The sequence below is a fragment of the Hypomesus transpacificus genome, chromosome 17 (assembly GCF_021917145.1).
Source record: "Hypomesus transpacificus isolate Combined female chromosome 17, fHypTra1, whole genome shotgun sequence".
Classification (NCBI taxonomy): Eukaryota; Metazoa; Chordata; class Actinopteri; order Osmeriformes; family Osmeridae; genus Hypomesus; species Hypomesus transpacificus.
Genome location: NC_061076.1, coordinates 11,808,598 through 11,831,935, shown reverse-complemented (window position 1 = coordinate 11,831,935; position 23,338 = coordinate 11,808,598). Strand labels below are relative to the sequence as shown.

Sequence of the window (23,338 nt, the reverse complement as noted above, 5' to 3'; positions counted from 1 at the left end):
GTGTAGTGTGTTACCAATTATTTTCTTGGTGACCTTGGTCCCAGCTGCCTTGAGATCATTGACAAGATCCTCTTGTGTAGTTCTGGGCTGATTCCTCACCGTTCTCATGATCGTTGCAACTTCACAAGGTGAGATCTTGCATTGAGCCCCAGACCGAGGGAGATTGACAGTTCTTTTGTGTTTTATTCTATTTGCAAATAATCGCACCAACTGTCCCATTCTCACCAGGCTGCGTGGCAATAATAGCCCATTCCTGCTTTGTGTAGGTCTACAATCTTGTCCCTGACATCCTTGGACAGCTCTTTGGTCTTGGCCATGGTGGAGTTTGGAATCTGATTGATTGCTTCAGGTGTGGACAGGTGTCTTTATATAGGTAACAAACTGAGATTAAGCGCACACTCTTAAAAGGAGTGCTCCTAATCTCAGTTTGTTACTTGTATAAAAGACACCTGGGAGCCAGAAATCTTTCTGATTAAGAGGGGGTAAAATACTTTTTTCACTTATTAAAAAGCAAATCTGAAGTTCCTCTAACCTTAACTACCACTCAAACTTGTGTCGTTAGCTTGCTTTAATGTAACCCAATTTTCCAATATGAAAACGATTATTCTTAGTGTATAGGGTAAACCGATGGTTTGTTCATATAATAAATGCAGTCTATAAGCTATTTTAGAGCCATACTGCTAAATCCCTGCTGGCTTATTCATTGATAAAACACTAGTGTTTTAGTGTGTTGCTCCATATCATTAGTCATCCAGTTTTGCTCACCAGCTCATAACCATAACCATACCTCCCCTTCACAATTCTACTACTACTGAAAACTCTAGACTACTGTCAGTACTTTGACATAGCCCTGTATTTTTTTGGGTTCCAGTACTGAAATATATACATACACTGATTAGTCAAAAAAGAGAGCAAGGAGAGAGCATGAGATAGTGAAAGACTGTTATTAGTATACCAATAGTTAATGATACTTACAATGCAAAAGCAAACTGATAGTAATCTCATATACCAACACAAACTGCACAGTTCCCTTTATGATCCATGTTGTCAGATTATATGACAACATAAGGAAAAACAATGTAGTTTTGTAAATAATCCATAGTTTATTCAAATGGTAGTGGAAACAAACACTGATAAGACTGATAGTCAACAATACAAAATCAAGTGAAACAACAATGCCAAAAAAAAAAGATAATGGTTCTGTTTCAAGCCTAAATGATTGAACATCTGTTTTAAAAATAAGATAAGTAAACACACTTTGGCACAGGAGAAAACTACATTTTAATGGAAAGGACAAATTAGAAGTAAAAATTGAAATACACAGCATACAAGTGTACTATCACTTAAGGTTTGCTATTATTATGATTGGATTCCAGGGCAACTTGACACACTCTGAGGCCAGGACAAAGTGAGCAGCCACCTGATGGGACAAACCTGTACCATCTGCCCTGCCCATGCCAAGTATATTGATCTATGGGTTTCTAACACAGAGGTGAATCACAACCATAAATCACTCCTAAAATCCTAAGTTCTCCTAGGGATAGCGCCAGCTGCCGATTGGAGTGTTGGTGAAAGTATTATATATAGAACACCTAGGGAAGGGTACAGGAGGGCTTACCCCTAGAAAGTTAGGAGAGATAAAACGAGGATTATCTTCTATGCATTTCACACAAACAACTGGAACAATTGGATTGTTGATTCTTACTGATGAACACAACAGGAAGTCATGACAACTGGCAAATGCATAGGAAAACGCAAAAAATGAATACACAAATATTTATTCAATAAACTTTTTTGTTGACAAAGCCTCTAACATGAAACCCTTTCTCTACACATTCGTAATGGCATATCATTAAACTGGTTTTGTCTAATTATGAAATGTTTGTGTGTCTGTGCAGCAGGGTTTCCCGCAGCACTTTTCAGTTAAGGCGGCCGCCTAAGCAACACACGCCTGCCGCCCCAACTACGTCGTAACAATTTATATATATTTTTTTTTATAGCGACATCCGCCGTATTACTCTGTCCTGTTTTCTCCTTTCCATCCATACCAAAACGCCAGTCTCCCTTCTCTGCGGAACAAATTAGTCTATCGCACAAACTATCCCCCCCCGGCCCCCACAGGTCTGACGGCAAACCCCACCCTACCACCTCAACTAACACATTTTCTGCGGGAAACTGTGTGCAGTGAATGCTTTAAATACCTGATTGTTAGTCAGCGATCACCGTCCCCCTTTTCTGTAACATCAACACACGTTTGTTCATTTGTAAAACGAAACCCTGTTCATTAACTCCCCCCCCACACACATACACACTTCCCTCTGCTTTCTATCGTGCTCCTACACTCCCTCTCTCCTGCTCACGAGTCTTCACCTAACCTGAGTATTACTTCTCAAGTCCATTTATCTCCCACATCTCCTTCCTCACCCTCTCTGCATCATATTCATCTCCTCACTAGTGTTCTTCAGTCAATCTTGGTTCCCTTGTGTCTCCACGGGTAGACGAGCTCCCCTAGAAACAGCTTCTTAACCAGTGCTCCCCAGGAGTCTTTGGGGTAACAGCTGTAGGTGGGCATCCGGTAGGTCTGCACCACAGTGCTGCAGCTGATAGGGTTTATCTGGATGGGGAGGTTGGAGAGAGAGAGATGGAATGGGTAGGGATTAGAAAGTGAGAGACAAAGAGAGAAGGAAATAAGGAGAGCAGGAGAAGGTGTGAGAGAGACACATAGAAAGAGAGAGTAAGATAAAGGAAAAAAAGAAGAAAGCAACAGATAAAGATAAGAGATAGAGAAATGAGTGAAAAACGGAGAGAGCATGTCAAGTATGTAAGAGTAGGGACGTCAAAAGCAAAACTGTGGATACTGTGGTTCACAGTGTGTCTTTGTGTGTGTGTGAAAAAGAGACAGATAGGAAAAGGGGGGGATTAGAGGAATAAAAAGAGAGAAGTCGTACCTCCATCATCAGATGAAGCGGTGTGCCTGGTTCCTCACAGAGCACCCGGAACTTTACCCCCGCTGCAAGACATAGTTCCAGAGTCGGTCACACACGCACACACACACAGATAAGTGTGTATATTTCACCAACATCATATTTTCATCCAAACATATTGCTAGGTGTTCCTTCCTCATTTAATTCTGCTGTTCCATAAAATCTTTCTTATTTCTTCATCTATTCGTCTACCCCCATTCATCCATCCACCCATCCCCTCACTCTCATCCATCCACCCATCCTCGCTCCCTCACCTGCTAAACGATAGGGCCTGGCTACCTTCAGGCCAATGGCGAAGAGAGGGAAGGAGTTGATGAAATCCACACTGAGGTGGAGAATGCCCTGGAACAGCACCACCACCAGGCGGAGCTGAGAGACAGTGTTGGGTAGAGTTCATGTTATCAGGTGTTTAGGTCACGATCAGGGCATGCGCGCAGATGGCACTGGGGACGGGGGGGAAATTTTTCTTCCAGCGGAGCATGTCCCCGGACCCCCCTACAGGGTCGGGGGTTCGCCTTTTCGTTCTCACTTTTGTTACCTCAATATATATATATTGCACTTTAGTAGGCCTATATTGAAGCTGCAATAAACATTGCATATATATATACATATATATTACACAAAATAACTAATGGAGATGGAATAAATTGCTGACAGCTTGGTCCCCCCCAGTTCAAACATTCCATCTGCACCCCTGGGTCAGGGTGATCGCAACAAACACGTAGCATTATGGCGACTGTCAAAAAAATAAATGCAGATGCGGGATTTTGTGCTTTCAAAGGGAAATGGACAAATGATTAAAAAAAATTAAGTAAACAGCCAGTGTGCCTAATTTGTGGGGACTCAAGGAAAGCCAGCTGCGAGTAGCCTCACAAATCTACCATCTGACATCAGATGCCTCTCTTAAGTAAAAGAGAAGCTGTTCAATCCATCGCATTAGCGAGATTAGCATGATATATTGTATGCATGGCTTTGGGAAGTGTAGATGGCAATGTACTTAATGGATGAGTATCGGGGGGGGGGGTTTAACTAGTTACAGGTTGGTATGTGGGCTGAGGCCACGTTTACACATAGCCGGGTATTTACAGAAACTAATATTTCTGCCCTCCGTTTTCAAAAATAAAGTTGTACACGCAAGATTGTTTCTGTTTACATGAACCCGCATTAATACGACCCCGAGCGCCATCATAACTATGCCAAACACGTAAGCGGCAGTGTAACGAGAACGATAAAGCCATGCAAACCAATCGGAATTATCAAAATCTTCACCTCTGCTCCTCGATATAAAAATCAGTTTTGTTTGTAAATACAAACAGGCCAAAGGGTTTGCATTAACGCATAAATGAGCACTACCTTCATAGCATCCATGATCAGTAAGCAAACTAACTGTAAACATAGGACGCTCACATGACGTAATGCATTTTTAGTAGCATACTGTGACTCATTTAACCTAGTACACATGCAAACACAAAAACAGACTTTTCAGAAAGCTCCACTTTGGCCGTAGTTTTTAGAAAGTTTTTATCGTTTTCCGTAATAAAACCTCAGTTTTCGTGTAAATGAAAGGCCAAACCGCATGAAAATATATGCGTTTTTCCTCTGTGTAAACACGTCCTGAGACTCACCAGAGTGAAGACTAGGTAGTAGAGAGCGGTGGTGGGTAGGAGGAACAGCAGGATGGTGAAGAGTAGTGTCCCAATGAACAGCTGAAACACAAGACAACATGCGGACGAGACATTCAACACAGGTAGCAAGTGTAAGCACAGGATGTGTGTGTGACAAGGTTCCAGTACCTGGCCCAGGAGTGTGTGTGTGAGGTTTGCATTGCATGTGCATTACATGTGGTGTATGTGAGAGTGTGTGAAGTTTATCTGTTATTATTCATTCAGGTCAGTGTGAGTGCTTAATGTGTGGTTGTGTGTTTGAGGGAAGTCTGTGCCACTGCCCTGAATTATATGAAAGCGCCTTACTAGCGCCTTTCTTACGATCTCACGATCATAACTCTGATCTGAATGCGATCTGAACGCACGCCAGCAATTTAAATAGACTCACAATGGACACACATGTGTGCGATGCACACGTCACGCTGGCTATGTGCACGCGTATTGCGAAGACGTGTGCACAGCACGTGCATGTAATGAACACCCCAGACATACGTCACAAATACGCGTCACCTATGTCACATGAACACTACATCTTACAGTTTGATAGATAACTAGGCGTTTCTCTCGCCAGTGAATCTGCTATCAACAATATAATTATAATCGGGCACTACTAAGAATCATAATAGATTAAACTTTATTGTCATTGATGTACTGAGACAACAAAATGTAGTTTAGCAAAAGCCGCCTCAGCTGAGAGTCGAACTCACGGTCCCTATAGACCAGGGGTGGGCAATTCATTTTCCCGAAGGGCCACATGAGAAATTGGGGTCGTTGTGACGGGCCAAACCAATAGGCTGAACTTAATTATGCTCAATACTAAAGGTCACATGACATGAAAACTTCACTTTAGGACGTTATTTAACATTAATATGAGTTCCCCTAGCCTGCCTTTGGTCCCCCAGTGGCTCGAATTTTCGATAGGTGCAAACCAAGTCCTGGGTGTTCTTCTCTGCCTTTGAGAAAATGAAGGCTCAAACACTCTGTTTGTAAATCGGCTCCTTGTGACGTCACAAGCGCCAAACATTTCAGCCACCACTGTTTCCTTAACTTGAGCCAATACAAAGTTGGCCTTGCTGACCGTCTGAAATTAAATTCTGGACCAGTACTCCTTGGTCCAGCTACAAACCTCGGACAAGTAAGTCAACTAACGCTAAATCATTTTGTTGCTTACTATATGGTTACCTAGCTTGCTACCCTTAGAATCTGGCTGTAACATTAGCTCTGCAGCTATCAGCTGAGGTACTGTCGCTAATGTAAAGGTAGATAGCATCAAGTATGTGTGTGAATACACATTCTGTAACGCAGTGTTGTACGCTTCGTTGTTATGTGGATAACGTTCTGCTGTTGGTGTTATTGCGCACGTGATATCCGCCTTTTCCCACATTGAAATGACTGAGTGTGCAGCTCTGCAAACAAGGGTTATCAGATGAGAATGGGCAAATTCGAGGCATGTTACAGCAACGGGTCTACGAGCCATTGCGATACATCCACTGTAAACATTAGCGGTGGTGCTGCCTCTCTCCTCCTCATTTAGCATTTAAAGCTACAGACACAGAAACAGCGCATTCTGAGCAAAGCTCATTCTGGGACTAATCGAGGTGGCTTTAATTCTGCACCAAGGCTGAATTTCGGGAACGAGACTTCAGATACAGTATTAGGGGACCACTAAGGCCTATATAAAAGCATCCAAAAACAGCATTTCATGTGACCTTTAATTTGATTACTTTATAAAAAAACTGTAAATTATATGGTTTTGAATTGCTACTGGTAGTAGTCCATGTTACAACAAGGCTATGAAAATATGTAAAAAGAGTCTTTTGAAATACCTTGAAACCAAAAATACATAAGATGTATGTTAAAGACCAGCAATTGATTAACTTCATACAATAGCAAGAAGTGCTTTCCAGTTCAGTTCAGTTTTTCTTACTCAGTGAGTAAGAGGCTGGACTGGGACAGCCCGGCCCATGCCCAGGTATGCTATAGACCAATTACATGCCATAGAACTCTACCTTTCGGTCACCATGCTACTGAAAATACATGTTATTATCTTAACCAAATGCTTTCAGTTAGATCCAGTTGAAAGAATAAAGGAAAAGAAAGTGAGTTGGCTAGTCCTCAGTCGGTTTCCTTGTCTGGTGTTGCCAACCCTCTCCTCCCCCTGACCTTCCCTGCTTGCTTCCATGCTTGGCTTCTATCATATTGTCTAGTCATTCACGGAGAAATGCTCTGATTTTTCAATCATTTGGATAGTTTTTGATGATATTACTCAAAATCAAGTGGATCGACTACAACCACAAAAAGGGACAACCTGGGGGACTGAAGCCCAAGGAGAACAGAAGTATTTTGGGCTGCTCTCCCAGACTGACCACAGGCAAGCAAGCTAAAGCTTGTTCCCAGTAGAACTATGGCTTGCAACGACTACAAACAACTTACTCAAAGGATAGTCGAACTGAAGCTAAGAGTCACAACCCTCTTAGATATCAGAGACACCGAAGACTTTAGATTCCATGCTACCTAGCCTGGAGGCTAAGCTACCGGCTAATGAGCCACCCTTGGAACCAGCTTTCTTTCCACCGGCCCGTGGACCGGATGAGTCATGGCCTGATCTCGGCGCTAAACCAAAGAGGCCTAGGGCCGCTTCTACCTTCATCAGAGATGGGACTGGCACCAAGGATAAAAAGCGACAAAAGTGAGGCAGAAACTCTTCCCGCATCACCTCTCCTCCTGTCCCACTCAGAAACAGATTCGAACCACTGGGAACTCTCTCTCCTTTGTGTGTGGAATCCAAGGCGAAGGGGCACAGGAGTGCTAGCCACGCAGCTAACAAACATGAAGGGCCCAGATCGCCAACACACCATGATGGTAGCTACTACACACATGCAAATCCAACACATCATCGTCTGCTGCGACCGGGAGTACCCCATTTCACTCCAAGCCCCTCTCTGACCACTCGGGGGACTGTTCGACCCCCTATTAAGCCTAATCAGACAACAATATCACAGGATTATCAAGATCCAAGGTATGCTAAGACTACCCACAGCCCATCAGCACTTAGAGGAGCTAACGCTGCTAGCACTATAGAATCTACTGCTAGCACTGACACAGTAGCTAACCTTGGTCTAGCACAAGGTCCTCACAAGATCATTGCTAACCCCAATAAGATAAGAACTGGCTCCGCAGCTACTGATAAGGCAAACGTTAGAAATGCAAACACACCACCAGATATGGCGACTATCTTAATTGGAGATGCCATGACAGCACATGTTAAACTGGCAAAGACAGAAAATATTTGTCTTAGCAACACATCTGTCGAGGAACTGTCGTCAGAGGTACAAACAATCCTCAACAATAAACCAAACAACCCTAAGATTATCATCCACACTGGCTCGTTTGGTGTCCTACACAAGAAAACTGGCAATGAGATACTTAAAAAACATTTCACCCAGCTACTGAACACACTCAACAGATATCAAGATGTATTCATCAGTGGACCAATTGCATGCTTTCGCAGAGGAAAAGAAGCCTTCAGTCGACTATTATCTTTCAACACATGGTTGGCATCTGTCTGTCTGGCACACAAACTGAGATTTATCGATAATTTCAATGTGTTCTGGAACTGTGCAGACCGTTTTCAAGCTGACGGACTCCACCCAAACCGTACAGGATCTCGACTGCTAACAGCAAACATCAGTCACATGCTCCTGACCACAAATCAAGTATCTCTCCCTATCCTGTTGTGTCTAAGCTGACTGACGCATCCCAAACAACCTCCCATCGAACAGAACAGAACATTCAAACAGCCTCCTGCAAGGACATGGGCCCTGCACAGATCTGCACCCCCCGGATGAATTCCCTTGTGATGGAACAGCTCAGTGACATAGACCTTCCCAAAGAAAAGCTACGCTAGGACAGCCACCATGCTATTTCATTAGACATACCGGTCATCATCACAAACAGAAAATGGCATGGTACAATGCATGGTTACAAACCTGAACCTAGTGTTGGAAGTCACAGAACTATCCATATTCTCCCAACAGATTTATCAACCCCTGTTTTATCTGTTAATACCCCACAGATGAAACTGGCCCTTTTAAATGTTAGATCACTAAATAACAAAACATTTCTAGTTAATGATCTGGTCAAAGAAAACCACTTAGACTGCATCTGTCTAACAGAAACCTGGCTAAACAATGAAACCGCAACAGCAACTTTGATAGAAGCGTGTCAGCCCGATTACAGCTTTCACCAAGTTTCTAGGAAATCAAAAAAAGGTGGAGGAGTCCCAGCTATTTTCTCCTCTGAACTGTTGTTCAAAATCACTGAGCTAGGTGAATTCACATCATATGAATATGTTGCTATAGAGCTCAAAACCGAATCAATACTTTTTGTTATACATATCGGCCACCCAAGCACTCTATTATCACTATTTGTCACTAGATATGACAAAGTAGTTTTAAACGGAGACTTAAATATCCAAGTAAATAAAAAAGCAGACCCAAGAACTTTTGAGCTCTTAAATCTCCTTGACAGTTTTAATCTAACTCAACACATAACAGACCCAACACACCGGCACGGAAACACACTAGATCAAGTGATAACAACTGGACTAAATATTAATAATATTTAGGGCTGTCAAAGTTAACGCGTTAACGCACTCTCACTTTAACGCGACCCCAAAAAAAGTGCTGTTAACTCAGGTTTCTTTTTGACCCTGGAATCACCTGTCGTCACATGACTTAGACTGCCGACGGTTGCTGAATGATGGAGAGAGGGCTTTTGGATGGGAAGTTCCATTTTAAACAAGTTACGAGACGGCTTGGTTGACAAAACTAAAGCTGTGTGTACTGATTGTCAGGCTGAGTTTAGTTATCACCGAAGTACTTCCAGCCTAAACTATCACATCATGCAAGCAAAGCACACAGCTAGCAGCAGTGTTAGCAGCAGCAGCGTTAGCCTCAGCAGCAGCAGTGTTCGCTCCGGTAATATATGGCAGACAACACTCGCAAAAGAAGCGAGCAGCTGACTGGGTTCAACAAAATAGAAACTGTATTATTCAATATTAAGGTCAATCTGTGGTTGCTTAAGTATCTGAAGTATGTTTGAATGAGAATTTAATATTATGGAGCAGGCAGTGGCGATTTCTTTAAGACTGCAAAGGAAGCTCAGCTTCCCCTAACATTTAAAAAAAATCATGGTCAAATATTTACTATTGTGTTAACATTTTAACTGTGTTAGAACACGTTCATATCGAAGACGAATTCGTTCAGAATCAGCTACATATATTAGCAGGTCGACTGACTGATTTCCGTCTCATACATTCCTGTAGCACCACAGTGCATTTCCCTGAGGGAGCTCAGCTTCAATGGACTGCAATGGGGCTGCTGTGAACAGTTGTTTTCAGTGCCTCAAAACTATATGGTCATTGGATAAATGCTGCAATTATGTCCCGCCCTGGCAGCTAGTGTCTCTGGGGGTGAATGGAGGAGTGGGCTGGCCTGGACGCTGGGCTTCCGCGTGATGATTGAAGGGTCTGTCGAAAGACTGCATCTCCTTTTGATTTACAGCGATTTTGTACTATAAAAAGTCACCGAAGCTATTCAAGCTCAGTTTCCTGTAACATTTACAAATATTAATGGTCAAATATTTACTATTGTGTTAACATTTTAACTGCGTTAGAACACGTTCATATTGAAGACGAGTTTGTTCAGAATCAGCTACATATTGTAATGACCAGGCTTGGTCCGAAAGCAACAGGCATGCGATGACGTAACAGAATCTGAATAGTTTATTCACAGTAACACAGGCTACTGTTTGGCCGTAGCCTACGCCAAATCAACTAACAGAATGGTACTAGCACACACAGAACAATCACGACCAGCTCTCTTGAAAACACAGGCGTAAGAGAGAGAGCTAAAAGGTTAAACCTGGTCCTAACAATGTTTGTGCAGGTCGCTACAATATATTAGCAGGTTGACTGACTGATTTCTGGGTACATGTACAGCCTTAGTATCTGTAAGGTCAAAAGGTCCTGCAGCGAGGCCTCTCTCTGAGCAGAATATAGCACACCACCCAGACAGATAGGAGACTGTGAGGCAAATCATGTACGAACTGGGACTTGAACGTAATTAACGACCACCTCAGCTGCTGAATGCTCTAGTGTATCTGTGTGCTGACCACTGAAGACCCGTTAAGGAAGCAATTCTGTGCATTCTATATCTGTACTGCCCAACTCATGTATTTAAGCATGGCTGAGAGACAGAATTTGGACTCATGCCATCAGTTTGTCTTGAACTGATTGTTTGATCCGGGTACTGTGAGTATCTGTAGGGTCAAGAGGTCCTGCAGCGAGGCCTCTCTCTGAGCAGAATATAGCACACCACCCAGACAGTAAGGAGAGTGTGAGGCAAATAATGTATGAACTGGGACTTGAATGTAATCAACGACCACCTCAGCTGCTGAATGCTCTAGTGTATCAGTGTGCTGACCACTGAAGACCTGTTAAGGAAGCAATTCTGTGCATTCTTTATCTGTACTGTCCAACTCATGTATTTAAGCATTGCTGAGAGACAGAATTTGGACTCAGCCAACAGTTTGTCTTGAACTGATTGTTTGATCCGGGTATTCGACTAATAAACCAAAGAATCAAACTTCTTTACTTTGTCGTGACTCCTTCCGGCCTGCCTTCTTCAGATAACCTCCCTATCAGCTACATATATTAGCAGGTCGACTGACCGATTTTCGTCTCATACATTCCTGTAGCGCCACAGTGCATTTCCCTGTGGAAGCTCAGCTTCAATGGACTTCAATGGGGCGTGATGATTGGAGGGTCTGTCGAAAGACTGCATCTCCTTCTGATTGACAGCGATTTTGTACAATAAAACTCGCCGAAGCTAGTCAAGCTCAGTCTCATCACGGATTTTGTGATACTGTAATTGAAAGACAAACTGCGGCAACCTATTTCTTGGTATTTGCTTGGCGAAATAGCTAGCCAATTTTCATCATACATTTCATATCACATTCCTTGTTTTAGTTTAACCTAATTCCCACATTTCCTTCAGGTTTAATATTTTTTCTTTAGTTCATTCATTCATACAGTAGGCTAGGCTAGTGTCATAGGGGTGAACTAGCCAGTAAACTGAAAATGTATATGATGTAAGCCGAAAATGAGCTTCCCCTATTTGAAAGACCAGCAGCCGCCACTGGGAGCAGGATATTGTAGTAGGCTATGAGACAATATGTCTTAAATGTATTTTATATTCCAGGTGGATGTTTATTATACAGCAGTATAGTTTGTGAGTGAATAAAACAAACATAAAACAAAATTTAAACTGTGTTCCATCTGAACTTGTTATATGGACATTATCGTCCAGTTAGGCCTATTTGAAATTAAGTACACCCTTTTAATGTTATTTCAACAACAGAAAATCATTTATTGGGGTAAGATTTGAACAGATTAAATAGATTGAATACTTTTGCGATTGATCATATGAAATAATGCGATTAAACACGATTCAACATTTTAATCGCTTGACAACCTAATAATATTTCAATAACTGATCTACCCCTCTGAGACCATCATTGTATACTTTTTAATGTGAAAATTATCCTAACAAAAACCACAAAAGAATTCTTAGTCCAAAGAAGATATTTAGACGATACAGCTATGATTATTATGATATGATATTTTCAGCTATGATATTTTCTGAACAATTTGCTCTATATGAGCCAACTAATCATGACTGCTCTCTGAATGAAATGGTAGAGAACCTCAATGATGCACTATTATCTGTGTTTGACTCTGTTGCACCACTGAAAACCAAAAAGAAGTGCACAAGCAGAACCTCCCCATGGTTGAGAAATACAAATGTTAGTGAAACGAAAAGAAAATGCCGTGCAGCAGAGAGAAAATGGAGGAAAACAAAGATCACTATCCACTACAATATCTACAAAGATACACTAACCACCTATAACAAAAGCATCCGTCTAGCAAGGAGAGAATATTTCTCCAACATTATTACAGAAAATGCCAGAAATTCTAGAGTTATTTTTCCACCATTGACCAGCTGCTAAACACTTTCCCTGCCCCCTCCTCCATACTCAGCAGTTAAATGTGAAGAGCTTGCTTTGTTCTTCAAGAACAAAATAACTTTGATCAGAGTTAGTATTTTTAATAGTGGGGTCGAAACTGACATCAGTAGATTCTGCAACATAACCATGAGCACATTTACCTGTATCACACTTGGTGAACTTTCCAAAATTGTCAGCAAATCTAACTCCACAACCTCAGATATTGATCCTATACCCACAACATTCTTTAAGCTTGATAGTGTCTCAGGTCCGGTGCTAGAGATTATAAACACATCCCTTAGAACCCAGATGCCTTCAAAACAGCTGTTTTAAAGCCCATATTAAAGAAACCCAAATTGGATAACAGTCTATTTGCAAATTACAAACCAATATCAAACCTTCCATTTATCAGTAAAGTACTGGAAAAGATAGTTTTAGTCCAATTAAATTATTTTCTTGAAGAAATGTACATCCTGGAAGTCTCGCAGTCAGGTTTCAGGAAATATCACAGTACTGAAACTGCTCTCACCAAAATAATTAACGACCTCAGATTAAACTCTGATGCAAATAAAGTCTCTATCATTATCCTGTTAGATCTCAGTGCAGCATTTGATACCATTGATCACGACATCCTAATCAATAGACTGGAAAAGCTTATTGGGTTCACGGATAGTGTATTGAACTGGATGAAATCATATATCACAGGGAGGAAGTTTTATGTTAGTTTAGGAGACCATAGGTCCAAGAAAACATGAAACCAAGAAACAAGCTACGGGGTTGCTCAAGCAAGCTGCGTAGGTCCATTTATTTTTTGTCTTTATATGTTACCACTCGACGACATAATCAGAGAACATAACATAGATTTCCATAGCTATGTGGATGACACACAACTATATATATCCACTGAACCCAATGATTGAGCGGCCATCAATTCCTTTACCAACTGCCTGTTGCCATAAACAAACGGATGAATGATATTTTAAATTAAATGAAGACAAAACCGAAGTCCTACTATGTGGCCCAAAATCCAAAAGAGAGATGCTTACTAAGAATCTAGGAGGCTTAACCCCCTGTCTTAAACCAGAGGTGACGAGTCTCGGTGTAATCCTGGACTCACATTTGAATTTCAACTCTCACATTGATAAAAGACCTAAACGGCTTTCTTTCACCTGAGGAATATAGCAAAGGTACGACCATTCATAAACCAAAATGATGCAGAGAAGTTAATTCATGCTTTTATATCCAGCCGGCTGGACTATTGTAACGCACTTTTCACTGGTCTTCCCAAGAAAACCACTGAAAGACTACAGCTCATTCAAAATTCTGCAGCTAGATTATTAACAAAAACTTGAAGGAGAGAAAACATTAGTCCTGTCCTAGCCACTTTACTGGCTCCCTGTTACCTTCAGAATTGACTTTAAGGTCCTTTTCCTCACATACAAAGCTCTAGACGGACAAGGACCGAGCTAACTCCCTTATAAACTACACACCAGCTAGAACACTGCGATCATCAAATGCAGGCCTATTAGAGGTCACCAGAAGCAGTCATAAGAAGATTGGTGATTCGGCCTTTGTCAATTACGCCCGAAAACTATGGAACACATTACCAGTAAATATTAGGGAAGCAAACATGCTTGACATTTTTTAAAGACAGCTTAAAACCTACCTTTTTACCAAAGCATTTAAGTAATTTTATCTCAAAAGGGTTTTACTATTTTTATTAGTTATATTATTGTTCTTATAGATTAGCTATTTTAATTATTACTTTTGTCACTTGTATTATTGTTTTTATTGATATTATGTAAAGCACCTTGAGCTACAATTCTTGTATGAAATGTGCTATATAAATAAAGTCTTACTTACTTACTTACTAAAGAACACAGCACAAACCCACATCTTACAATATAATAACAAAACTTATATAGTCTACAGTCTAGGTTACCCACGGTTGGCCAAAACTGAAAGATACAAGACAATAATAACATGGTGGATGAGAGTCCAGCCATGGCTTGTTTATTCAAAGGGGTCATTGTTTGCAAAACCGAGTTAACCTTGTCATAGTTGAATAACAACAGTTCAGTGGGTAAAATGGACATACAGTGAACCTCAAAGTCCATTGACACCTCTTTCCTATCTAAATCTCACAATTTGAAACTGCAGCTGTAAAACGATCGATTTCAAAAAAGCTACATTTGTGACGTCACAAATGTAGCACCACCTCTTTTGGTTCTGGTCTGTACCTTTGTCATGCCCCAAAATTAGCTGCGCGCTGCTTTGTGTACTTACACAGAATTACAAAGAAGAACGTTTTTCAAGGATATTGAAAACGGACTACGGTGGTAAATGCAGTGTTCCAGGCTGTACAGGGAATGCAGACACTTTTCAGAGTCTTCCTAAGGAGCCAAACACTCGACAGACTGTGATGTTTGTCTATGAGAAGATCCCCGTGCAGTTCGACCCTCAATTACACATTTGCTTGAACCATTTCACCGAGGACAGTTTTGAAGACCTGGGACCATGTAAAGCAGGATTTGCTATGAAGCTGTTGCTAAAAAGAGGTGCTGTTCCGACCTTATGTTCATCAGAACCGCAAGCTGTAGTATGATGTTGTCACTAACAGTTATTTGCAATGCTAACGTATCTTGCCTGTATCTAGCATCAGTAGAATGTGTGATGATTTAGTTTATTGGCAATGGGGCTAACGTTATTTCATGTTCCTGACTGTTTTTAATTCTAAAAATAACGCGTGTTGTCATGTTAATCTACAATTCAAGATGCATGTTTGTCCAGATCTATTTTTCAACAAGATAGCTAGAGCTTACTGAAGCTGAGTTGAATCACGATAGTTTGTTTGCTAAGCTGTGGTGCTAACGTTACCCACCTAAGTCGATCCTGTTTGCTTCGACAACAGATGTGGAAACAACTAATTTCATGATTTCAAATTATATCTAGTCAATCTGTTGAAAACAGGGTTGTGTAGACACAATAGTTTTACTTGTAAGTTTTTATTTCAAGTCTCCACCTTCGATGTTTCAGTGAGTGCTGTTGGCCGTGTTGCATCTTTTCTCCGCAGTTTCACTCGTTGTAAACCAACCAATCAGCGCGCCTCTCATCAATATATTCATGAGCATACCATAAAAAGGAGGAAACCTCTTGTCTTTTTACAGGGTGCATTAGGGCGCATACAACAGCACCCGGGCCATTTTCAGCCCAACCAATGTTACATACCCTATTCGGAGACCTTAAGGAAGTGTGAAATAACCTATGAAATCAGTAAATGACCCCTTTATGGCTGTTCATTGTAGCGATTGGGAACATGTAATGGCATTAAATACATTTCGGACCAGCGATCCCTTGATGTAGCTTAAAGAGGTAATGCATCTAGGCATGCAAGTGTTTGCAGGGGTTGCTGTGCTGCCCTGGCATGTCAGCTATGCGCAGCACTAATTACGACTGCTTATACGCACGGCTATCAAACTGTAAGATGTAGTGTTCATATGGCTTTTGCTAAAACTTACCAAAGTACACATACTTCACCCGTAGCAGGTACGCGGTGAATGCACTTTGTGCAGTTACGCTGGCACGGTTACCGCCCATGCCCGTGTTTGTGAGAGCTATGTATCGTACCTGGTCCAGGTCGTAGCAGCAGGAGTCGACTCTCTGTCGGAGCACGTTCCACTTTTTGCCTCTGAACAGTCTCCAGAGAGAAGACAAGCCGTAGACCTTCATACAGTACAACCTGACAGAGATACACATCATCATTCATTACAACCTCACAGATACACACCATCATCCAGTACAACTTGACACAGAGATACACACCTTCATAGAGTAGTCTCTCACAGGTACACAAACACCTTCATATAGGGTTATTAGTTCCGCTGAAAGTGTGAGGGAGGATAGCTATCTTTAGACCAAGACATTCATAATTACTTGAACCCTGACTGAAACAGGCCAGGATCTTTCTGGAGCATTTGTGTATTAAAAATCACACTGTTGTGATTATGAAGATGGGTAATGATTATGGATTTATATGATTTAAAATGAAACTTTTAATCACCTTTTTAGCATATGCTATATTACTAAAACCAGATGCAAAGCTGTTGACTGATTATTATTGCCACTAAAACGTAGAAGATATTAAGCCCAAAATGTGAAGATCTGGATAATTAGGGTCTGAGTGCGAGAGAAGACTATGGGCCCTATTTTAACGATCTGAAACGCAAGTGTAAAAACGCAAAACGCAAGTAACTCTGTGGGCGGGACTCTGGCCCTGTTGCTATCATACCAGCGGGATAAATGACTCTGCGTCTGGCGCAAATCTAAAATGGGTTGGTCTGAAGTAGCTACATTACTCATAGGTGTGGTTTGGGTGTAACATGCAATAAACCAATCAGAGCGTCATCTCACATTCCCTTTAAGAACAGGCACGCTTGTTACAAGACGGATTGATAACGGCGGATTTGCCAGGCGCACGCAAGGAGCGATTCACAGCCGAGGTGACCGACGTTCTCGTCAGGGCCGTAAAAGATAGAGAAGTGACATTGTATGGGAAAGGCAGAGCAGTTTTCTCATTGCATTAAGTTGCCCACTCATGCTGCTCATTCAAATTCTTGTTCTTATATATATATATATTTTTTATGGTTATATTTTAATTGTTCAGTTCTTAGAATTAGTTTGACTATTGTACTTTTACACTGAAAAAAGGAGACTGGCCATCTGTTGGATCAAACTAAGCATCAATTGTGTATTTTACACAATTGCTTTATGTTCTTTAGCAAAATGTCAGCGTATTGTGTAGAATGCAGAAAGTGTACATGGAATTATTTTAGTCATGTTGGAATAAAGTGAATCAATCGAGTAAATGTAGCCTATCATACGGTGGCCGACATGTGCAAATGCCCTGCAACTTAAGAAAACACATACAAAAAGACAAAACAAGCTAATTAAGAAAACATCTTCATTAATTTGACAACAAGCGCAGCATTCAGCAAACGAACAGCTACATTTTCGACCCCACGGTGCGAGAGAGAGGAGATGAGAGGTGTGTTTTGGAAACGCTCTTTTAAAATACTGTAAAAGAGGAGGGCCAAATATAAAAATGACTATTAACCTTTATGTCGCCTCTTGACTTCACTTTTGGTCCCGTTTCTTGTGTTTTGTCTATTTGCATGTGTTTCCTCAAGTTTCAGGGTGTTTGCACATGTCGGCCACCGTACTATCAGCTTTCAAATTATGTCTCGCGATAACCGTGTAATCTCGCATTGCGCGCAAATCACTCACCCAGCGGCTCAGTCATCATCACTCACGACTACGGCTCAGCGGAAGAAGTTTGTCGTTTATCCATGTGTTTCCAGCCATCACCCATCTCAACTATGTAAGTATGCATGAATAACAATAGCTACCTGGTATTTAAATTATTTGGGATTTAAAGTAACTACATGGCATGACTTTCACCGTTTTGAAAGAAAAAATAAGTTAATGTTAGCATTAGGATTAGCTTTGGCTATCACATGCCAGGCAAGTATGAACCTTCGTCCACCATCTAAGATGGCTTACACACCATGAGACTAGCTTGCTATAATTGACATGCTAGTGACTAGGGCTGTCCCCGACTAAGATTTCGACTAGCACTTCTGAAAATTGACTAATGGAAATTTGAAGCTTTTTCTTTCTTTCTTTAAATGTCACAAAGTTTTTCATTAAACCATTTTGTGTGATGTTTTACCTCACTGTTTTAAGAGATAATATGAAATAAATATATACGAAAGAAGGGGAGATTGACAACTCGACAAACATAAATGTACAAACATTTTCCCGATCTGACTGATATCTGGATATTCCAGATTCAGCCGCTATAAAATAAGCTATTACAAATAATAAGCCTCATGTCACCAGTCCTGTTGTTACCGAATGCCGATATAATACAAAATGCCTGATTGGTTTTTATTTATTATCTATTACAATGTACTACAAATTATTATTATTTTTTGTTTAACATGGAAATCAGCGCCCTATTCACTGGCTAAAAAAGTGCAGCATGCGAACTTATGCAGAAGCCGAGTGTGGAACGGTGCAACAGAGAAAGATTGTGTTGTCTTGGCCGGAAAAGATAATGTAATTCGATTTGGATGTGATTCTTATAATAGGCATATTCATTTTTCAACCCAGTGCGTGTTAGCATGAGCGAAGTAGGCCAACTTATGGTTTTCAGGTGGTAGGCTACATCACATTCAACGTCGAACTATGAAAAATAAACCGTTGTTGGCAGAGTTTGCATTCAACGTTTTTTGAGTCACCCGGTACTTTGTAAATGTACTGTAAATGAAATGCTGCCATACCACAGATTTTTTTTGCCATTTTGCCTAATAACACAGACAAAGTAGGCTATGGCAGAGTTTGTGGTTCGGCAGACAATTGTGCTTGTGCAAAATATTAACAAAACAGCACAGATTAAGGGGAAACAGTAACACCTTTTCTTTTAAATATATATATTTTGAGTTGCTTTATTTGTCTTAAATAATATAATCTACAATTTCTGTACAACATTTCTTTAATTCAGCAATGGTGACACAAGCGGGAATCAGATCTCACACTGCCATACCGCAACTCGACTAAAAAAATCTTAGTCGACCAAGAGCATATCGACCAGAAAATCGACTATTCGACCCAAAATTCTGCCACGAACTGCCACGAAAAGGTAGAGCTAACTGACTCCTACAAATACATTCCATACAGTGTAAATCAAAATGTTCTGCTTTTTATGTGCTTATTTAGTTGTATAAAAACGACCTCAAATCAGCAACAAGACTGAAATGATTGCTAGGCAATGCCTTATATGATGATAAGAGTTTGATCAACTGTAAAATCAATCAGATGGTCGGAGACTCACGCAGTCCCGTTGAGGGGGGAATTACAGCGCTATTGTCAAAGTTAGCAACCCATTTTTAAACTTAAATGATGCTTGCAAATGTTACAAATGAAGGTACATTGTTATTACCAAACATTTCCTGGTTTTATTAAATAAACGTTTTGAGTAAAACATTTGTGAAGTCGCCTCAAAGTGGTTGGAGGCTAAGGCCGTTCCACTAAATACATTTAGTGTATTTTGTGAAACCCTGCTCTATAACTTATACAAGTTATTAATTGAATGCATGATACAAGTGTTTTTCTGATGCTGCAGATTTACATTTTATCACTCTCTACATTGTCACTTGGAGTCAACTCTGTAACCGTGGGCTCAAGTTTTTGTGGTGAGTATTGCATGTAGTTGCGATTGCCCTTGTTGTTGTTTGGACTGTTTACATCAAGACCGTTGATGGAGATTCTTTCTGTCACAGACATTCACTTGCATGTATTTCAAAACCTACGGCGGTGGAGAAAACAATCCGATCTCGGTAATCATGAGTTCTTAATTACGATGGTGTATTCTGTATAAACAAAGTTTTTTTACATTAGAGAGTACAAGTTTTGCACAGTAAACCTGTAATAAAAAGAGACACTCTTACATAGCTTCAGTGTTCCTCTGCATACATGGGAGACTCAGAGACAGAACGCCATCTCTGTAGCACTCCATCCAGTCCAGAACCCGGGGTCCTGAAGTCTCGACTTTTACGATACTCAAACAATGCGATGTTAATATACCTCTTTGATCTTACGAGTCTGACTAGCTGTTGTGACCTCTCAGGTGGGCTTTGGCTACGATGGAGAGCTAGAGAGATGGTTGTTCTGCTAGGTTCTCCTGTTTCTGCACAGGAACTGCAGCTCTTTTGAAGTGGCCAATTAAGTAGCTTAATTGTAATAAAGGTTTTCATTCATTTCATTCAATATTAATATATAATATTATATAATATATATTCAATAATTTTTTTTTTACTAGGAGCACAGTAGCCCCTTTTTGGAGCGCAAGCAGAAAATGTAGGGGCACACCTTATATTGACCTGCAATGCATTTATTAATGTAACTAGAGAGGCTAAAATTCAGTGACAATTTTAGAACCTTTTTAGGAGTGCTCAAGCACACCTGAATTTAATCTCAACACCCCTAAAAATTATAATATTTTTTTTAAATATATTGTTTATTATCATTTGATGCTGGTAGTTCATAAAGAAAGGGACATCCTTAGTTTTTTTATTCAATATTTTGCATAGTAATACATAAATGTATTAATTGTTATCCAGTGAAATTAGGGATTTATATTAGCAAGGGGGTTTGTGTTTAGCACTTTTGCAAGGCACTGTATTCATGTCACATTCTCATTGGGGGCTGAGCACCCCTAAAGGTCTGATCCTAGAATCGTCCCTGGGACAATTGCTGGGGAAGTTGTGGGGTGTGCCTGCGTCGGTTGCAGATGGGTCCGTTTTTTTTACTGTCATGTTTACAACTGATATACAGCAACGCACCATATAAGCTTGAGTTTAAATACATTATTTAAGGTGACATTACGTACTGTACATGCAAGTCTTAGCTAAATGACTTAAATGTATGATGCGCTTTTCGATCAGTATTTAGCTGCTAGGCTCCATGACGCCGGGTAAGAAGGGCTCGAGAAACTGCTCACCAAAAGAACGAAGGGGAACCCACTTGTCTGGCAGATTAAGACATGTTCGTAGGAACCTAGCAAAAAATAGCCTAAACTTTCCAAGACTGTTAGCTAGATTTATAGGTACCTAGCGAAAAATAGCCTCAACTTTCCTAGACTTTTAGCTACGGTACTAATGCAGAAGGAACGCTGATATCGCTGACTTACAAGAATCTCGTATCCAGGGGCGTTAATATAGCGGGGTGCAGCAGGTAAGGCTGCACCTGGGCCCATGGGGTGTCGGGGCCCGTAGCCGGGCCCAAAAACATACACGTGTCACTCGACGGGCCCTCCGTCCAAGTACCGTCGCGCAACGGGCCCTCCCTCAGTACAGCGCTGTACTCCCTGGATATACTTATGTTCAAATACGTGCTGTTAATAATCTACCGGTAGTGTCAAATGCTATTTATACACCTAAAAAGGCAAACAAAGTTTTTTGGGGAAAAGTAGCAATTTATACCAAAATCATATGCTTATCTAGCCTGGCTGCCAGCCCAACTTAGCCCCCGCCCACTACAAAAAAAATTGGGTCGGGAAGTTGGGTCTGGAGAACCTCGGTTGGGGGAAAACTACGTCCGAACAGGAGCTGTTCGGACCAATCAAATTGTCAGGGCGGGCTTTATACAATGATGGACAGATAATCAACAGTAACTTAATCAACCATGTCACCAAAGAGCGCTTGGGTCGAATTTGTTTTCAACAAACAACATATTACGTTGCTCTGATTGGTTGTAGGTCTATCCAATTGAGCGAAGAGGCATTTGTTTTACGAGTTCGGTTGAAACACGCCCCATACTCACAGCCCAACGGAGGTTTCTCAGACTCATATTCTGACCAGAAAATTATTAGTATGACAACATCAGGCTAATGCTTATCCTACATGTAATACAGAAACGATCAAAAAACTATTCAAAGAAATGAATATTTTTATTTTGTATTTTTGTGATTGGCAATGATGATTGCTGGGTAATATGCATGTTGTTGTCCAATGTCAAGTCTCTATTTGATCATGTGACGATAAAATACGCTATAGTTACACCAATTCGAAGGTCACAACAACGCAGTTCATTGAACACAGCACAACTGAACGTGTAGCAATGCCTTTTAAGCATGAGAGTGGAAGCAGGAAAAAGCAAGAGAATAAATATCAAGATGAGAAGCTTCCGAAATTAGATTATTTTTTAACTAGACCATCAACTAGATGCCAGCCCACGAAGTCCGCCACGGACGACCCCCCACGGACGACCCAGACACGGACGTCCACCCTGCTAGCAGCAGTGCAGCAGTTCAGCTGGGATCAGTATTGCTGGATAGCAAATGATTATGTTAAGATAGCCAATAGCCTAGCAGGGTGCTAGGGAGGCTATTCCCAGGAGGGGGAGGGGAGCCAAATGTAACAAAGTGTTTCCCCATCTATTCCAATGTTTTTTTTTGCGTTCACTAAGGGGTGGGGGGCCGTCATAATATCTTGCACCTGGGCCCGTCGTCACTATGTTACGCCACTGGTCGTATCTATGCGTCGTTGCTAACGTGTGCTGACATTGTGCACACCACCCAACGAATTCAAAATGTGTAGGTTGCACATGCGCGAGTGCTTGTAAAAAATGCTCGCACTGTCTCAAAAACTGGTCGCAGTCTGGAGCCCTACAATACAATAAGCCCCAAGAGGCCGTGTCTTGCGCTGATTTTAGAACAGGAAAGGGGAGTTGTTAGGCACGCCGCGAAGCGGAGTTTATAAACACGGACTCGCGGGGCTTATTGTTTTTCTAAAACTGTTATTACAAATATTTGATATGGTTTCATAAATAAAAACAATTAAAAACAAAATAGTTTAATAATAAACCGTCATTCTTCCACCACTACAAAGTATAGTCTCCTACATAAATAGTTGCCACGCAACAGCCAGATGGACACCTTTGTCATCTTTTTTATTTGAAATATTTGATGCGCAGTAATATGGAATGTTAAAGAATGTTATGTTAAGCTGTTGTTTTTTCAGACTCTTACAAAGTATGTTGCTTTCAAGTTGCTCTGTCAGATGC

At 41.0% G+C, this 23,338-nt stretch overlaps 1 protein-coding gene across 3 annotated transcripts in view; it reads right to left on the bottom strand.

The window, feature by feature from the left end:
• Nucleotides 1-1,083: 1,083 nt before the first annotated feature.
• pigq (phosphatidylinositol glycan anchor biosynthesis, class Q) overlaps nucleotides 1,084-23,338 on the bottom strand; it is a 152,828-nt gene continuing 130,573 nt past the window's right edge. For all 3 annotated transcript variants that reach the window (XM_047038805.1, XM_047038804.1, XM_047038807.1), the window contains 5 exons: nucleotides 16,343-16,454; nucleotides 4,610-4,690; nucleotides 3,239-3,353; nucleotides 2,949-3,010; nucleotides 1,084-2,614 (listed from right to left, as the gene is read on the bottom strand). In XM_047038805.1, coding sequence (XP_046894761.1) covers nucleotides 2,462-2,614; nucleotides 2,949-3,010; nucleotides 3,239-3,353; nucleotides 4,610-4,690; nucleotides 16,343-16,454 — 523 coding nt within the window. In that variant the 3' untranslated portion in view covers nucleotides 1,084-2,461. The remainder of the gene's footprint in view (nucleotides 2,615-2,948; nucleotides 3,011-3,238; nucleotides 3,354-4,609; nucleotides 4,691-16,342; nucleotides 16,455-23,338) is intronic.